General features: G+C 52.7%; 1 protein-coding gene across 7 annotated transcripts in view; it reads left to right on the forward strand.

Annotated features, from left to right (window-relative positions):
• The first annotated feature begins 13,350 nt into the window (after positions 1-13,350).
• Positions 13,351-16,648, forward strand: part of LOC146394442 (CD99 antigen-like) — a 37,942-nt gene continuing 34,644 nt past the window's right edge. For all 7 annotated transcript variants that reach the window (XR_014834936.1, XR_014834935.1, XR_014834938.1 and 4 more), the window contains exon 1: positions 13,351-13,491. Coding sequence is in view for 2 of the 7 variants with exons in the window: in XM_085007066.1 (XP_084863192.1) it covers positions 13,425-13,491 (67 nt within the window). In the remaining 5 variants the exon portion in view is untranslated. The remainder of the gene's footprint in view (positions 13,492-16,648) is intronic.

Genomic DNA, 16,648 nt, shown 5'->3' on the forward strand with positions numbered 1-16,648 from the left:
TTTGTTTTGTTTTGTTTTTTTATTATTTTTTTGCCTTTTTGTCTTTTGTTGTTGTTGTTGTTGTTGCTATTTCTTGGGCCGCTCCCGCGGCATATGGAGATTCCCAGGCTAGGGGTCGAATCGGAGCTGTAGCCACCGGCCTACGCCAGAGCCACAGCAACGCAGGATCCGAGCCGCGTCTGTGACCTACACCACAGCTCACGGCAACGCCGGATCCTTAACCCACTGAGCAAGGGCAGGAACCGAACCCGCAACCTCATGGTTCCTAGTCGGATTCGTTAACCACTGCGCCACGAACGGGAACTCCATTTTGGGTTTTTTTGTTTTTGTTTTTGTTTTGTCTTTTTAGGGCTGCATCCAAGGCATATGGAGGTTCCCGGGCTAGGGGTCCAATTGGAGCTGCAGCCAGCAGCCTACACCACAGCCACAGCCACAGCAACACGGGATCCAAGCCACGTCTTTGACCTACACCACAGCTCACGATGGTGTCAGATCCTTAACCCACTGAGTGAGGCCAGGGATCAAACCCGCGTCCTCGTGGATACGAATCATATTCGTTAACCCCTGAGCCATGACGGGAATTCCTGAGGATGTTTTATATTCAGATCCTTTTACTGACAATAGAAAAAGCTGTTTTGTTTTTTTTGTTTGTTTGTTTGTTTTTAGGGTCATACTGATGGCATATGGAAGTTCTCAGGCTGGGGGTTGAATCTCAGCTGCAGGTCTACACTACAGCCACAGCAATGCCGGATCCTTAACCCACTGAGTGAGACCAGGGATCAAACCCACATCCTCATGGATACTAGTCGGGTTCGTAAGCCACTGAGCCACAGCGGGCACGCCAGTAGGATCCAATCTCAGCAGCTTACAAGTATGGAGAATCAGGACCTCAACCAGATGGCTGCCAGCAATACCCCTGCTTTCCTTCAAGGGCAAATGTGAATGGGGTGGGTTTTTTTTTTTTTTTTTCTTTTTTCCCTCCTTTGACTGTATTCTGCTTTCCTGGTTGTCTGTCGGGTACAGATGGCCTTCAGGGTGGGAAAACTATTCCAGCAAAGGATGTTATAGCCGTGAGACCACAGGGAGAGGAGCAGCTGAAAAGCCCACGCTGAGAGCAGAGAGACAGGGCTGTGGGCAGGCGGGGGGTCCAGGGGAGCAGGCTGGAGGGGGACCCTGGGAGCCTGGAAAGCAAGGATGACCCCTGGGGACATTTTCAGGATTGGGGACTGCTGTGGCCTCCGTCTACTCACTTCACCCCCAGCCCCCACCCCCCAGACACACTTCTTTCTCTCCTCAGGCAGCCCCCACCCCATTGCCTGCTCCCCCACCCGCTCCTGCCACAGCCCTGGCTCTCTGCTCTCTGCTGTCTTTCGATTCCTCTGTGAGCCACTGACACCCGCTTCTCCCTCCGCTGTCAGCTCCCTTCTCCCTTCCCCTCTCAGGGTCCCCGCTAAGCCCCTGCCAGACCCCCAGGCTGGACCCAGAGCCCCAGGTCCCCCCTCACTGCTGGTCACACACACCTGCTTTATACACCGTGGAAGGTCGGGCTCCCAGCCTCTCGGGCATTGCTTTTGAAGCAGCACAAACATGCGTGTCTGGCGGATCTGGGCAGACCCTGGGCATTTGATGCTTTTCGTTTTTCTTTTTCCTTTCGTGGGGGGTCCCGAAGGGAGAATGACACCCCCAGCCTGTGTCATGTCTCCTGGTGTCCGGAGAAATCCCAGTACAGATGTCGCAAACCCCATGCACGGAGCCGGCTGCCTCTTGGGCCAGGCGGCCTTCACCAGATGCTTGAGCTTGTCCTGGGTTTCTGTGCCCTCCATCCACCACTGGCTTTCCAGCTTCTCCTTCTCTGTGCCACGTGGCTCTTCGGGGTCCGGCAGGGCAGGCTGGGCCGCTCGGGAGCCCCCGCCGGCCCACAGCCCCAGTGTGTATGGGCCACATGGGGAACTCCAGAAGGGGCTCAGGTTCCTCGGATAGGGCTGTTGTGGGAGCGCCCCACCCACGAGTGCCTGCCTGCGCCCCCTCCATCCTCGCCTTCCTGCCCGCGGTGGCCACGTCCTGACACAGGCACCCTTGTTCAGAGCTTGCTGACTGGGCACCATCGGCTGAGTGGGAGCCCCGCCGGCAGGACCTTTCTGCCAAACGCGTTCAGATTCCTGGTCTTTGACACCCTGTCGGCAAAGACGTTTGTACATTCCTTCCCCCCACCCCCAGGCACACGCCTTCTTGTCCTTTCATTGTCACTGCTGGGGGAGGGGGGTGTCTGTGCTGCCCACGGGGTGGGCGGAGACATGCCCCCCACAAAAGAGGGATCAGAGCGTTTGGTGTCTCCTAGAAGCCAGGCGCTGGGCATTCAGCTGCACACCAGCCGAGGTTCCGAGGGGCTGGTGGGGAAGTGGAGCTGGCAACCAATACGACAAGGCCTCGGGAGAGTGGGGGCGGGGATGGGGTGCCTTTTCCATTGTCCCCATAAATTGCATTTTCACGTTTTCATTCTGGACGGCTCGAGCTCTTTTCCTGTCCTGAGTAGGCCGTGGGGTGTCTTGGCCTCCAACGTGTCCCCAGGATTATCACCCCACCGAGCAGTAGGAAAGATAGAACGGGGACCCAGCTTTTCAGGGCAATGAGTGTATTTTCTCCCCCAGTGGTGCCCGCAGTGGAAACTGGCATAATGATGGGGTCCTGCAGAGCTGGTTGCAGACTCGTCCGTTGTCGTGCTTTGTTGCTTCAGCTGTCATGGACCCAACTTCTGTTGACTTGATTGCAAAGGTGTAATAAAACATACATTGCTTACGGAAGTCTTTCTTGTTCCGTGAGAAAGAGCCTTTCTCTGGGCCAGCTGTGCAACCCTGGGGTATGAGGCTCTTGAATGCCTATCAGATAGTTTGGGTTTCCCATTAGTAAGATCTATACAACTGGCAAGGAAAAGAATTGGCACTGTCTGTCCACAGTCCAATGTTGTGAGTTTGCATCAGATGATGAAAAATACAAATAGAAACCGGACTTTTGTTTTTTCCACACGCGGAGGCAAAGGACAGAGGTATGAGCAACTTTCCAGACCCAAGCGTGTCCCTAGAGGGTTACAATTTTCTTTTTCTTTTTCTTTTTGTCTTTTAAGGGCTGCACCCATGGCACGTGGAGGTTCCCAGGCTAGGGGTCCAATCGGAGCTGTAGCCTCCAGTCTACACCACAGCCACAGCAACGCAGGATCTGAGCCTCATCTTTGACCTACATCACAACTCACAGCAACGCCAGATCCTTAACCCACTGAGTGAGGCCAAAGGGGTTATAATTTTTAAGAACGGGGGGGGGAGGGGGGGAGAGGAAGGATTGTTGGTGCAGATGTGGAGAAATTCGAACACTCCTACCTGGCTGGTGGATAGTGAAACGGTGCAGCCTTGGTGGAAGACAGTTTGGTGATTCCTCAAAGAGTTTAATGTAGGAGTGTCACTTATGGGTGGCCACCCCTACTTTGGTTTTTTCTTTTTTCTCTTTTTTCTTTCTTTTTTTAGGTTACCTCGGCTTTTTGGTCCATCAGGTTCTAAGAGGTACTGATAGGCTATTTTGCCCATCAGGACCCAATACCCTTCCCTGCCTCCCAACTTGGAGCCGACCTCGGGCCCTCCCAGCTGAGCCCAAAAGGGGACTAGGCGTGCAGGCTGCATTAAAGGGCTGATTGGAGACACTAAGAACTGATTGCCTTTCTGAAGAGCCACTTTACCCTGGAACAAATAGGGAGATGAGATTCTTCAAACTGTGCTCTCAAGTGAACCACTTCTCGGAAATCAGACGCTGATCAAAGATCTCAAGTTCTGCTTTACATAAAAGACCCAGACGTGTTAATACACGCTGTCAGTTCCCTGAGATTTGGAAATGCAGGGGTTTTGCGGATTTTTTTTTTTTATTTTGGCTGTGCCTGCCAGCATGTAGAAATTCCCAGGCCAGGGATGGAACTCACGCCACCGCAGAGACCCACGCCACGGCAGTGACGACTCTGGATCCTTCATCCACTGAGCCACCGGGGGACGCCAGGAAATACAGCTGTAACCAAAACAAGAAGTGCATAAACCCTGCCTCCAAACACTCTCTTCCTTTATTAATCTTGTAAGTATGGTGGATTCACAGGGGTGTGCCGAAGTCTATGGTACCGCAGGGTGACGTGGTTACACATATAGGTATATTTCTTTCTCATATCATCTTCCATCCTGGTCTATCCCAAGAGGCTGGATGGAGTTCCCCGTGCTGGACAGCGGGACCTCACTGCTTATCCATTCTCAAGGGCAAAGTTTGCATCTACGAACCCCAAACTCCCCGTCCAGTCCACTCCTTCTCCCTTGGCAACCCCACATCTGTTCTGTCTTTCGCTGAGTCTAACATCTGTTCTGCAGACAGCTTCACCTGCGGCATATTTTAGATTCCACGTAAAAGGAATATCCTATGGGATTTATCTTTCTCTGACTGGCTTCCTTTAGTGCGGCACAACCCTACAAAGCAACACTCACTAAAAAACTTGTTCAGCAAAACTCTCCATTGTCATGGCAAGCAGCTTTCAATTGGCAACCTGCTACCGGGTCAAAGAGTTTTCAGTTTCATCCCGTCTCTTAAAAAACCTTCTGCAGAACAGAAACTCTTTACTCATCTTGTACATCTCATTCTTTGTGGTTAAGGAAGCCAGATTTAGAACTGAAAAAGGTCTCCATGGAGAAGGGAAAACAAACAGCGAGAAGCCAGAGTCACAGGCACCGCTGAACACGTGTGGTCAGAAAGGGGCTGTGAGGAGGCATCGGGGCACAGTTTCTTTGCCGCTTTTGTGAGTCCGTCGCCCCATGTGGGTGTGCGTGTGTGTGTGTGTGTGTGTGTGTGTGTGAGAGAGAGAGAGAGAGAGAGAGAGAGAGAGAGAGAGAGAGAGAGAGAGAGTCAGCTTTCTGCAGGGCAAGCACAGAGCACTGCAGATTTGCTTTCTTTCGTCCAGACCTAAGAGAAGGGCACTCCTGCTAGACCCTAACAGACGTTGTTTTAAGCCCAGGCTTGGAGGGGAAAATAAAAGCAACTAGGGTTTTCCCTGAGAAATTCTCACTGCATTTACGATGAAAAGAAAATGGATTTTACTGAGGTGGAATAGATGGACAGGAGAAGATGCCTTTTTGGTGTACAACCTAGGGACTCATCGTTTTTATAGATTGTAGCTCATGTATAGTTATCCTAAAATATCCTCTCTAGTCCCAGGGCTGCGCAATCTATGCGTTTGCAGCTTATTTCTTTTATCCACAGTTGTGTGTAGCTCTTCTCCCCTCCCCCCTCTCTCCCCTCCCCCTCCCCTCTTGCCACTGGGAAGCGCCACTTTATTCTCTAGATCTGAGTCTGCTTCTGTTTTTTAATATCCCCCAGTGTGTTGTATTTCTTATTTGAGTTTGGTTGATTGATTTATTTTTATAGCCTCCCCCACGGCATATGGACATTCCCAGGTTAGGGGTCAAATGGGAGCTGCAGCTGCTGGCCACAGCCACAGCCACAGGACCAGGGATGGAACCCACATTCTCATGGACACTGTGTCGGGTTCTTCACCCACTGAGCCACGATGGGGACGCTTGTTGTATTTTTTAGATTTTACATTTACATGATATCCTACAGTATTTGCCTTTGTCTGACATTTCATTCAGCGTAATACCCTCCAAGTCTGTCTACGTTGTTGCAAATGGCACCATTTCACTCTTTTTCATGACTGAGTAGTATTCCACCACAGACATGGACCACATCGTCTTTATCCATCCCTCTGTCAGTGGACCCTTATGTCGATTCTATGTCTTGGCCGTTGTGAATAAGGGCTGCTATGAACTTTGGGATGCATGGATCTTTCCTAATTAGGGTCTTCATTTTCTTGGGATAGATGCCCAGGAATGGGATTGCTGGATCCTAGGGTAGTTCTATTTTTCGTTTTTTGAGGACCCTCCGTCCTGTTTTCCACAGTGGCTGCGCCGATGTACAGTCCCACCAACAGGGTCCAGGGGTTCCTTTTCTTCACATCCTCACCACCATGCATTACTTGCGGTCCTTTTGATAATAACCAGAATGGCCTCTCCTTGGCCTATAACCCTAGTCATGAGCTTGTGGTCATTGGATCATCTTTGCGGCCATGGAAGCCTATGAACACCCCTGTGTCCCGCTCACCGGCTCCCATGGAGCGGTGGGCTGGGGTTCGACGTGCCGGCTCTAGCGTGGGCCCACCCTGGATGCGATGAAGACAGTCATGGTTAAAGCTGTACGTGGCCGCGATGCGTTCCTTCGTCCCCCAGCGGGCGATGTTGCTTTGGGTGCCCGCTTGGTGACGGTCAGAGACCTGAGCCCATGAGATTCTGGAGGACGGCAACCTCCGTAAAGTGAGCCATCCACGCAGAGTGGAGCATCGAGGAACGACTCTCTTCTTCTGTTCATGCTCGTTTCTCCAGCCAGAGTCCTGGAAAGGAGTGGCCGAGACAGAGGGACCAGGGTTCAGGGCACAGCGATGGACATCACACAGGGGTTTCCGCTGAGCCCCACAGCCCGAGACGGAGACTTAACTACAGCTCTGGCCGCTCCCAGACGAGGAATCCTAAACCAGTTACTCACGTCTCACCCAGTCACTCCAGGCAGGGAATCTGCCTGAGGGACCCCGCCCTCCCCCGAGGCAAGTGACCTGCCCACAGCCAGTCCCCTGTGGGGGGAACTGCCTCCTTTCTGGTCCCTTCTGCCTGGAAACATCTTTCGTTTGCCCAGGGCATCTTTCTGCTCGATTCACCAATCATCACATGGAAGCTGCTAACACCTTTACAACTGAATTTTTTTGCTTGATTAGCACAGGTTTATTCTCCTGGATCAGGGACCGTGCAACGCTTCATCCATTTTTTTTTTTTTTTTTGGTCTTTTTGCCATTTCTAGGGCCGCTTCTGCAGCATATGGAGGTTCCCAGGCGAGGGGTCCAATCGAAGCTGCAGCCACCAGCCTACACCAGAGCCACAGTAACCACAGCAATGTGGGATCTGAGCAGCGTCTGCGACCTACACCACAGCTCACGGCAACGCCCGATCCTTAACCCACGGAGCGAGGCCAGGGATCGAACCTGTGTCCTCATGGATACTTGTCAGGTTTGTTACTGCTGAGCCACGCCTGGAATTTTCTTAGGCAATAACTTTACATTCCTGAGTTGCCTCAGATGTAAAACTAACCCAAAAGAACGTGCTCGCGGCCTTTTTTTGTGCGTGCCCCCCCGCCCCCGCAAATGATGTATGTCTTACTCATCATTTCCACTTGGTGGCATTTAGCCAGGAAAAAAAAAATTATAGTTCTGACGGCAAAATATCTCCTGTGAGTTTGGGCTGTGATCGTTTTCTCCTTGGGCTTTGTTCCCCCATTTTTCCTTTCCCTCCAAACCCTCTCCTGGCATCAAGAAAAACCAATATTTCAGATGAAATGAAAGGAACTCCTTGCACGAGGTCACGCAAGGTCCCCTAGTTTCTAGTCTTACGATTGTAAAACATGTTTACCTCCTATTCAAAAATAATAAAGCGAAGAAAATTTAGAAAAGGCAAACAACAAAACGTCCCTGGCGATATAAGAAATTACCCTTACTAAAGATTTAGCGTGGGTGTGCCCTGGTGGCACAGCACTGTCACTGCTATGGCTCTGGTTACAGCTGTGGCACGGGTTCGATCCCTGCCCCGGGAACTTCCTCATGCCACAGATGCAGCCAAAGGGGAAAAAAAGATTTCGAGTGTATCCTGCTATTTTCTTTCTTTCTTCTGCTTCTGCTTCTCCTTCTCCTTCTCCTTCTTTTTCTTCTTCTTCTTTTTTTTTTTTTTTTTTTTTTTTGCCTTTTTAGGGCCACACTCAGGCATATGGAGGTTCCCAGGCTAGGGGTCGAGTCGGAGCTGCAGCTGCTGGCCACAGCCACAGCCACAGCCACGCCAGATCCAAATCGAGTCTCCAGCCGACACCACATCTCACAGCAATGCCGGATCCTCCTCCATCCACCAGTTGAGCCAAGGGATTGAACGTGGGTCCTTGCGGAGACTAAGCAGATTCGTTTCTGCTGAGACACAGTGGTAACTTCGATCCTGCTGTTTTCTTTCAGCCCTCTGGAGAGAGTTTCTCTAGAACAGGCCCTGGCTTAGGCTGTGCCTGTTGGATTTATGAGCATTCACACACCATTAAATGTTCTTTGACAGAGGGATGGATAAAGAAGAAGGGGTCCATATACACAATGGAATACGACTCAGCCATCAAAAAGCATGACATCCTGCCACAGGCAGCAACATGGATGGACCTAGAAATTATCGTACTAAGTGACGTAAGTCAGACCGAGAAAGCCGAATAGTGTATGAGATCCCTTGTACGTGGAATCTAAAAAAGGGACCCCAATGAATTTATTTGCAGAGCAGAAATGGACCCACAGGCTTTGAAAACCTTATGGTTCCCAAAGGGGACAGGTAGGGGGACAGGCAGGGGGCTGGGGGGTGGACATGGGTTTGGGATGGAAACGGACTACATTCAGAGTGTGCTGATGAGTGTACAAAAAGCCATAAAAATCAATATACATATAATAAACTTCATTGAATAGGATTGGAAAACATTCTCCATAAAAATACCTGATTTTAAAAGACATTACAGATAATCATATAACAATACGTATATATCAATATACGAAAACCCTGTGGGGCTAAAGCTGACACCATAGATTGTAACATCGTAAATATATTTGGAGGTATTTTAACACGTGTTCTTCTGGGAGGCTCACGGGGCTGCAGTTTCCTGGAACACATCTATTTCCTATCGTCCCTACAGTGGTTGTGGTGGTGTTTGATTTTACTATTTTGCCGTTAGAAAGAAGACTCTTGATGCACGGAGGCTGTTCTGGACACAATGTCTCTGTTCCCAGACACGCATCGTGGACGACCTGCCCCCCCCCACCCCCGCGCAAGGGGATGGTCTTAGGAGGGGGGGTCTTTGGGAAGGGATGAGGGTTGGATGAGCGGTCCAAGGATGCAGTCCCCAGAATGTCACGAGAGTCATCACCAGAAGCCGATGAGACACCAGGGCTCTCTCCCCACCTTGTGAGGGCACGGCGAGAAGGGGGCCCTCTGGAAGCCAGGAAGGCAGCCTCGCCAGGAACCGAATCTGCCCCGCTGTGAACTCGGACTTCCAGCCTCCAGGACTGTGTGAGACCCGTGTTTGTTGGTGAAGCCGCCCTGTCTGGGGGATTGGATTCCAGCACCTTGAGCCAAGGCAGTGTCCCTTGCTGATGTCGCCGCACCAGAACATGGGTTGGCCATGGAGCTTCACAGTAAATACTCAACCCCAAGCTCGAGTTTCCTCCGCTCTGCAGATGGACAACTGAGGCCCGTGAGGTGGTGACAGATTGGCCAGGGCGGTGGTTCCAAAGCCAACCAACCCATGGGGCCTGGCTGGGCTCCCTGACCCCATCCCTCTGCTTCCAGAAGGAATGCTGCCCTAACTCAGTCTGTAGGAGTGTGTGTGTGTGTGTGTGTATACGCACGTGTGTTCAGAAGAACTATGTAAATAGACCCCGTTCTCTGGCTTGGAGAGCTGGTTATGAATGGATCAATGTCAGGTGGGTTAGTCATTACACTGAAGAGGTAGGAGTTCCCGTTGTGGCTCAGCAAATTAAAGACCTGACTAGTATCCATGAGGAGGTGGGTTTGATCCCTGGCCTTGCTCAGTGGGTTAAGGATCCTGAGTTGCTGGAAGCTGCAGCATAGCTCACAGATGCAGCTCAGGTCCCGCATTGCCATGGCTGTGAGGCAGACCTGCACTTACAGCTCAGATTAGAGCCCCAGCCTGCAAACCTCCATATGCCACGGGTGCAGCCCAAAAAAACCAACCAGCCAACCAAAGCGAAGCATTAGACACAAGGTTCCAGGATAAGACTGGGAGCCACCAAGGGTGACACTGAAACGCAGAAGTCCTTTCTGGGTCCCTAAAAAATGCTCCAGCCTTGGTCATGTAGCCTTGTATACATGGAAGCATCATGTAGCATCAATGTTTGCCCCAGCTCCTGAACCACCAGGCCACCAGGGAACTCCAGCAGGACGCCCAGTGTTACCGACCGAAGGAGCTTTGTGTCCACAAGCCAAACGCGGAGACGCTGGGGTTTGTGGCAGAGAAGGGCTGCCTCCCGAGGCAGCCAGATGTGGAGAGAACACATCTCAAACCGCCTCTGCGAAGGCCAAGGGCTCGGGGCACTTGCAGGGCAAGGCTGAGTCACGGAGAGAGGTGGTTGCAGACCAAAAAAAAAAAAAAAAAAAAAAAAAAGGGACGCTCTGCAGGTGCTACGAAGGTCCTATGTCTCCACGGAAGCGTTGTCCGCAGAAGCGCACCAGCCTGAGCTCAGGGAGGGGTTTTTTGGCCCTCAGATATCAGAAGGTCACCAAGCAGACACCTGCCAATACCCAGTTGGAGGGGCCCTGGTCTTTTTGCTTTTTTTTTTTTTTTTTGCTTTTTAGGGTCGCAGCCGAGGCATATGGACGTGCCCAGGCTAGGAGTCAAATTGGAGCTGCAGCTGCAAGTCTATACCACAGCCACAGCAACGCAGGATCCAACTGTGTCTGCCACCTATGCCTCAGCTTGCGGCAATGCTGGATCCTTAACTCGCTGAGCAAGGCCAGGGATAGAACCTGTGTCCTCAAGGAAGTTACACTGGGTTCTTAACCTGCTGAGCCACAATGGGAGCTTTAGGGTCTGTGGTCTCAACTGGCTTGAGCTCCAGCTGGACACTGCTGACCCCAAGTTCCTGAAAAACAACTCAGGCAAATATCTTTTTTTTAATTATTATTATTATCTTTTAAGGGCTGCACCTGAGGCATTGGAAGTTCCCAGGCCAGCCTACACCACAGCAACAACCTCATCTACCAACTACACCCCAGCTCACAGCAACGCCAGATCCTTAACCCACTGAGCAAGGCCAGGGATCAAACCCTTGCCTCAGGGAAACTAGTTGGGTTCATTACCACTGAGCCACACCCGGAACGCCTAATTTTATTTTATTTTTTTTAAACTGCAACCAGGGTGTGGGGAAGTTCCTGGGCCAGGGATGGAAGCCACACCACAGCAGTGACCTGAGCCCCTGTAGTGACAACCCCAGCTCCTGAACCACTAGGCCACCAGGGAACTCCAGCAAACATGATGCTACATGATGCTTCCATGTATACAAGGCTACATGATGCCTGGAGAACATGCAAGTTTAGGCATTGAATTTTTCTGTTTGGGCTGCCCTGCTGCATATGGAGTTCCTGGGCCAGGGGTCAGATCCCAGACTGCAGTCGGGACCTATGCTGCAGCTGGGCCAATACCATATCCTGCCGGAGGCCTGCTCCGGTGGCCAGGGAGCATGCACTTCCCGATTGGAGAGGGATGTGGCATTGGCGAATGTACAATTACGCAGACAGCCTCTTTGTCCTTCTTTCAGGGCGCTGGACTGCTTCAACTTTATTGGCAACAGTGGTTGATTCCAAAGACAGTTTTTCACTACAGATTACATTACAGTGTTACAAGTACATTGGTTAACTAGTACATGGTATAGCAGCCATGCATCCTGTTTTAAGATGTCTATCTTAACTAAGCTTAGTGAGTACTTTGAAGAGGCCATAAAACACAAGAATTTAGCATTTACAAACTTTGTTTGTAGACTGGTGCTTATCTTCAAAGTGGTATGGCAGGGAGACAGTGTAAGTAAATATAAACCAACTTAATTAAACTAGCTATCACTAAAAAGCTTTTAAAATCAAAGACAAAACTCACAGCTAGGTTTTTTGGATAAGATATGGCTAACTTCTATGGACCTCATTAAAATCCTAACTCTAAAGTTTACTATATAACTAGTTAATAGATAAATACTATGTTTTAACTAAGTTGGATTTAAACAGGGGAAAAATCCTTCAGGATGAAATTTTTATTACACTATTGTGGCAATTTTGTTAAGTCACAAATCACCACAGGACAATAAGAAGGGACATAAGAATAATAAGTAAATAATCAGGAAAGACTGAGGAAAACGGAATAGCAAGTGAATAACGGAAAAGACTAAGTCATCCATGGAACAACCCCCACTCAGCAACACAAAATGGAAATTATTTCCTGGGAAATTTAGTTTTCCACCTATGTCAGCAGGCGAGCCTCATTGTCCTCTGGGGCCTGTCCTCGGAACTGTGCCCTGCAGGCAGGCAACCCCTTGTTTAGGAACCTGCCCTCGGAATGGTACCGTTCAGACAGGCCCCTTTTCCTGATTAGGAGCTTGTTCTCGGAACTGCACCGTTCACGCAAGCTCCCTTCCTCGGCTTCTTGTATTTTCTTGGCTCCCGGCAATATCCTAACTCAGGGTTGCCAGGCAGGGGCTGGAACCTTCCACCCAGTGCTCCTATGACACCACTGATTCTGTTATACCATAGCGAGAATGCCATGTTTTTTTGTTTTGTTTTGTTTTTTTGTAGCAACAATTAAAGTGATGAGTGAAGATGCATTAGGGATTCATCTATGACAGTTTCAAGTGTCTCACCCAGGACCACCCCTGGGTCTCCCACGTGGAGCAAGAGGCCTGTCCCTGCAGGCGTCCTGTCTTGCTCCTGGTCTGGCTTAGGGACTTGTCGCAGGTCCCATGGCGTCTGGATAGAACTCAGGAAGCTTTTTCAATTAACTTTATGTCCGTGCTGGACATGAGAGCTTCTCGACGCCAAAGCATCCGCATAATGTTATAGAAATTTTTTATTTTCCGCCAAGGATGGCAGCTCGTTTTTGCAAAAGCCAAGTCCTCTTACTGAATTAGAGAAGTCTTCAAAATGCCTCCATGTGGACATACATAAATAAAACCTCCAGGCCTGGCATTCAGAGAGCAAGGGTGCCCCGGGACAGGGAACAGCACCCGCATTGCTGCTGTGGCCGGAGACGGTCGCCAGGGACACCGCCCGCCCCCACCCCCACCCCCACCCCCACCCCGGGCACCGGCTGCCTTGACGCAGGAGGGGACTCGGGTCTGAATCGCGGCCTGTGCTCGGCTCCGGGCAGCTGCAGACTGACTGACTCCAGAGCGCGCGGGCTGCTGCATCCGCGGCGCCCCGGGCACCCTTGACAAGAAGCGAGGGGGGCTTCCCTCGGCCACCCAGAGAGGCCGCCCTGGGGGTCCCGGGTAGAGACAGCTGGCAGGGGGCGAGCGGCCGCTGCCGATCCCCGCGCGGCGCAGGAGTCGCAGTCCCCGCCCCTCCCCGGCGCCCGGGCTGGGAGGTCCACGGGCGGGGAGAGCTCGGGGCCCGGGGCGGGGCGACCGCGCCGCACCCTCTCCGGGTTCCACCGCCGGCCCCGCCCGTGGGGGTGTCCCTCCCGCCGCCGCCGTCCGCGCGCCACTCCAGGGACGCTCCCCGTGCGGTTCCCGGCGCACCATGGCCCGCTGGGCCGCCCTCGTGCTGCTGCTGCTCGCCCTGCTGGGCACCGTGCCGCCCACCCCGGGTGAGTGAGCGGCGGCAGTGGGGCCCGCGGGGGCGCGGGCCGGCCTTGGGGACCCGCGCGGGGACCCTGAGGAAGGGCCGCAGGGGTGCGTGCGGCGAACTCTGAGGCGACCTCCGTGTGTGGGGGACGGACTTTGGGGGTCGCACTACGGGGGGTGGACTTGGGGGGGCGCGCTGTGTGGGGGACGTAACTTGGGGGCAGGCTACTTTGGGGGTCGCCCTGTGTGTGGGTCGGGGTTTGCGCACAAGGGGGGCGCGCCGGGGACCCCCGGGCCCTGCTCCCGGGCAAGAAGGACGCGCGGTGCCAACGGGTGGCCGACGCCCCCAAGGCCGCACTCTCCCCCCCTCCGCCCCCCACTTTCTTCCTGGGCGCCTTTGGACTCACTCGGGAGGCGGAACGTCAGGGTTTGTTTTCAAGTTCACCGACCTAAAGTTGGAGGCACGGGGCGGCTCGCCGGGCAGGGGGGGGAATCGGCGGCCCTCGAGGCCTCCTCCCCGCCCAGGGGTTCCCTGCGGCTTTTGGGCGCGCTTCTGCGCCCCCGCGCCCGCCCCGGGTGTCCCCTGCGCGTTGGCGGGGCCCCGGGGCCGCGCCTTTGTCCCGGCGCGCGGAGGCCGCCCGGGTCGCCGCGGAGAGCCACGCCCTGCGGCCGGGGCCTAAATTTGGCCTCGGCCCGTGAGCCCGAAGGCCGGGGGAGGGGAGAGGGAGGCTGCCCTGGAAACCCCCGACACCCCTTGGCGCGTCCGGGGCGCGCGCGTTTCCGTGAGCGCGGGCGCGCGGCTCGCGTGCAGAGCGCCGCGGTCCGGAAAAGCGTCGTCTTGGCTGGTTGTCATCTGGGTCCCCGTAGATAAGTCAGAGAACGGAGGTCGCCCGGGTGCCCACACCCAGCCTGGCTGCCTTCTGATTATTGCCTGCAGTTGTCCGTCTCGCTCCTTTTACGAGGGCAATTGCAATCCCGTTTTCTAGACTCCTCTTAAAAGAAAAGTTGGACCTCTGCTGGGCGTGGCTTAAAAAAAAACAAAAACAGGAGTTCCCGTCGTGGCGCAGTGGTTAACGAATCCGACTAGGAACCATGAGGTTGCGGGTTCGGTCCCTGCCCTTGCTCAGTGGGTTAACGATCCAGCGTTGCCGTGAGCTGTGGTGTGGGTTGTAGACGCGGATCCTGCGTTGCTGTGGCTCTGGCGTGGGCCGGCGGCTACAGCTCCGATTCGACCCCTAGCCTGGGAACCTCCATATGCCGCGGGAGCGGCCCAAAGAAATAGCAAAAAGACAAAAAAAAAAAAAAAAAAAAAAAAAAGAAAAAAGCAGCATTCTCCAGATAAGGTCGTTTTTCCTCTGGTATGTGGTTACTTTTAAGTGGACAGCCTCACAGGCCCTGACTTTTCAGGGATTTTTCTTACAGGTGGTGGACACATTTTAGCCACCAGGCATGGGACCGAGAAGGCCTGGTGTATCCCTGGAGATGTGTTTTTTTAGATTAAAGTAGAGTTGATTTATGGAGTTGCCGTCGTGGCGCAGCGGAAATGACTCTGACTAGGACCCATGAGGTGGCGGGGTCGATCCCTGGCCTCCCTCAGTGGGTTGAGGGTCCGGCATTGCCGTGAGCTGTGGTGTAGGTCGAAGACCCGGCTTGGATCTGGCGTGGCTGTGGCTGTGGTGTAGGCCGGCAGTTATAGCTCTGGTGAGACCCCTAGCCTGGGAACCTCCATATGTCGCAGGTGCAGCCCTAAAAAATACCAAAAAAAAAAAAGAAAAGACAAAAAAAAAAGATTATAGTTGATTTACAATGTTGTGCCAATTTCTGCTGTACAGCAAAGTGACCCAGTCAAACATATATAGACTTTATTTTTTTAGTCCTGTTTTCCATCCTGGTCTATCCCAAGAGACTGGATAGAGTTCCCTGTGCTGGACAGCAGGACCTCACGGCTCATCCATCTTAAATGTCATAGTTTTGCCTCTACTAACCCCGAAACTCCTCGTTGCCCCCGCCCCGGGAAATTTCCAGCTCTGAGCTAGAATTTGAATTTTGACTCCTTCCCTCCACTCCGCCCCGCCCCTATTTTTCTGTTGCTACTTCGTGTCATCGCTTTTAGCATCCCACGTATTCTAGAAGTTGTGCCTCCTCTTAGAGGCTTAATTTAAGCTGGATTCATGGGAACCTCTTGGGAGTTTACAGCTTGCTGGGGTGGGGCCCCGGGGGCTGGAATGAGTTTCCTGTTTCTCTCTTTGCTCCGTTAAACTGGCTTGGCTGCCCCACCACAAAGTTTTTCACAGATTTTTTTTTTTTTTGGTTGGTTGGTTGGTTGGGTTTTTTTGTTTGTTTGTTTTGCTTTTCTGCTGTGTGTGTCTGAGTCACAGCTGCTCACAAGACTTTTTCTTGCATCCCTCCAGCCACGCCTGCAGTCACGCTTTGTGACTTAATTCCCCACCGAGCCCCTCCCGTGTTGGAGGGCGGGAGGGGTGGGGAGGATGGGATGGGGTTGGGTCACCCAACAATGGAGCATCTCTGGGTGGAAGAGAGACAGCTCAGCAGGCCAGTAAGACCCAGGGCCAAAGAGTGGTGACGGTCACATCAGAATTCCGTGGTTTCTTTTTTTTTTTTTTTTTTTTTCTGTATACTCACTTTATCCTCATTTTTTTTTTTATTACTCAAATGAACCTATCACATCTGTAGTTGTATAATGATCATCACAATCTCATTTGCCTGGTTTCTAGGCAGGTCGTTCACCAGCCGCTCCGGCGTGGTTGGTGGTTTCAGCCAGTGGCAGCTGCGGATTGAGGGGCACTGGGGTGGCAGGAGGTGGGGAACCAGCCTGGCCCCAGCCCTCCCCGCCCGCCTGATCCTTCTGGCGGCCCCGGCAGGGAACGGGCTGTTCCCAAGACACGAATGGGGTTTTACAGGAAATTTTGTTTGGAGCTGTTTTTGAGAGCGCACGTCCCTCTAGAAATATGGGTTTGGCGTGGTTTCTCGTCTGGCTACAAAAGCCCATTGAGTCAGGGACCAGTTTCCCCTGGGGTGCAGGATAGCTCTGGGCTGGTTTCAGACGCCTGGGGACCCAGAGTGCTGAGTTCCCAAGCCTGAAATGGAGCACAGCTTCCCCTGCCACTGGGGGTGGGGCAGGCGGCCAGGGATGCTGCCCCCCCCCCCAAATCCTCCTTC

The sequence above is a fragment of the Sus scrofa genome, chromosome X (assembly GCF_054392235.1).
Source record: "Sus scrofa isolate SSC_HxYL_T2T_F1_AM1 chromosome X, Sscrofa_HxYL_maternal_Yorkshire_Landrace_v2.0, whole genome shotgun sequence".
Taxonomy (NCBI): domain Eukaryota; kingdom Metazoa; phylum Chordata; class Mammalia; order Artiodactyla; family Suidae; genus Sus; species Sus scrofa.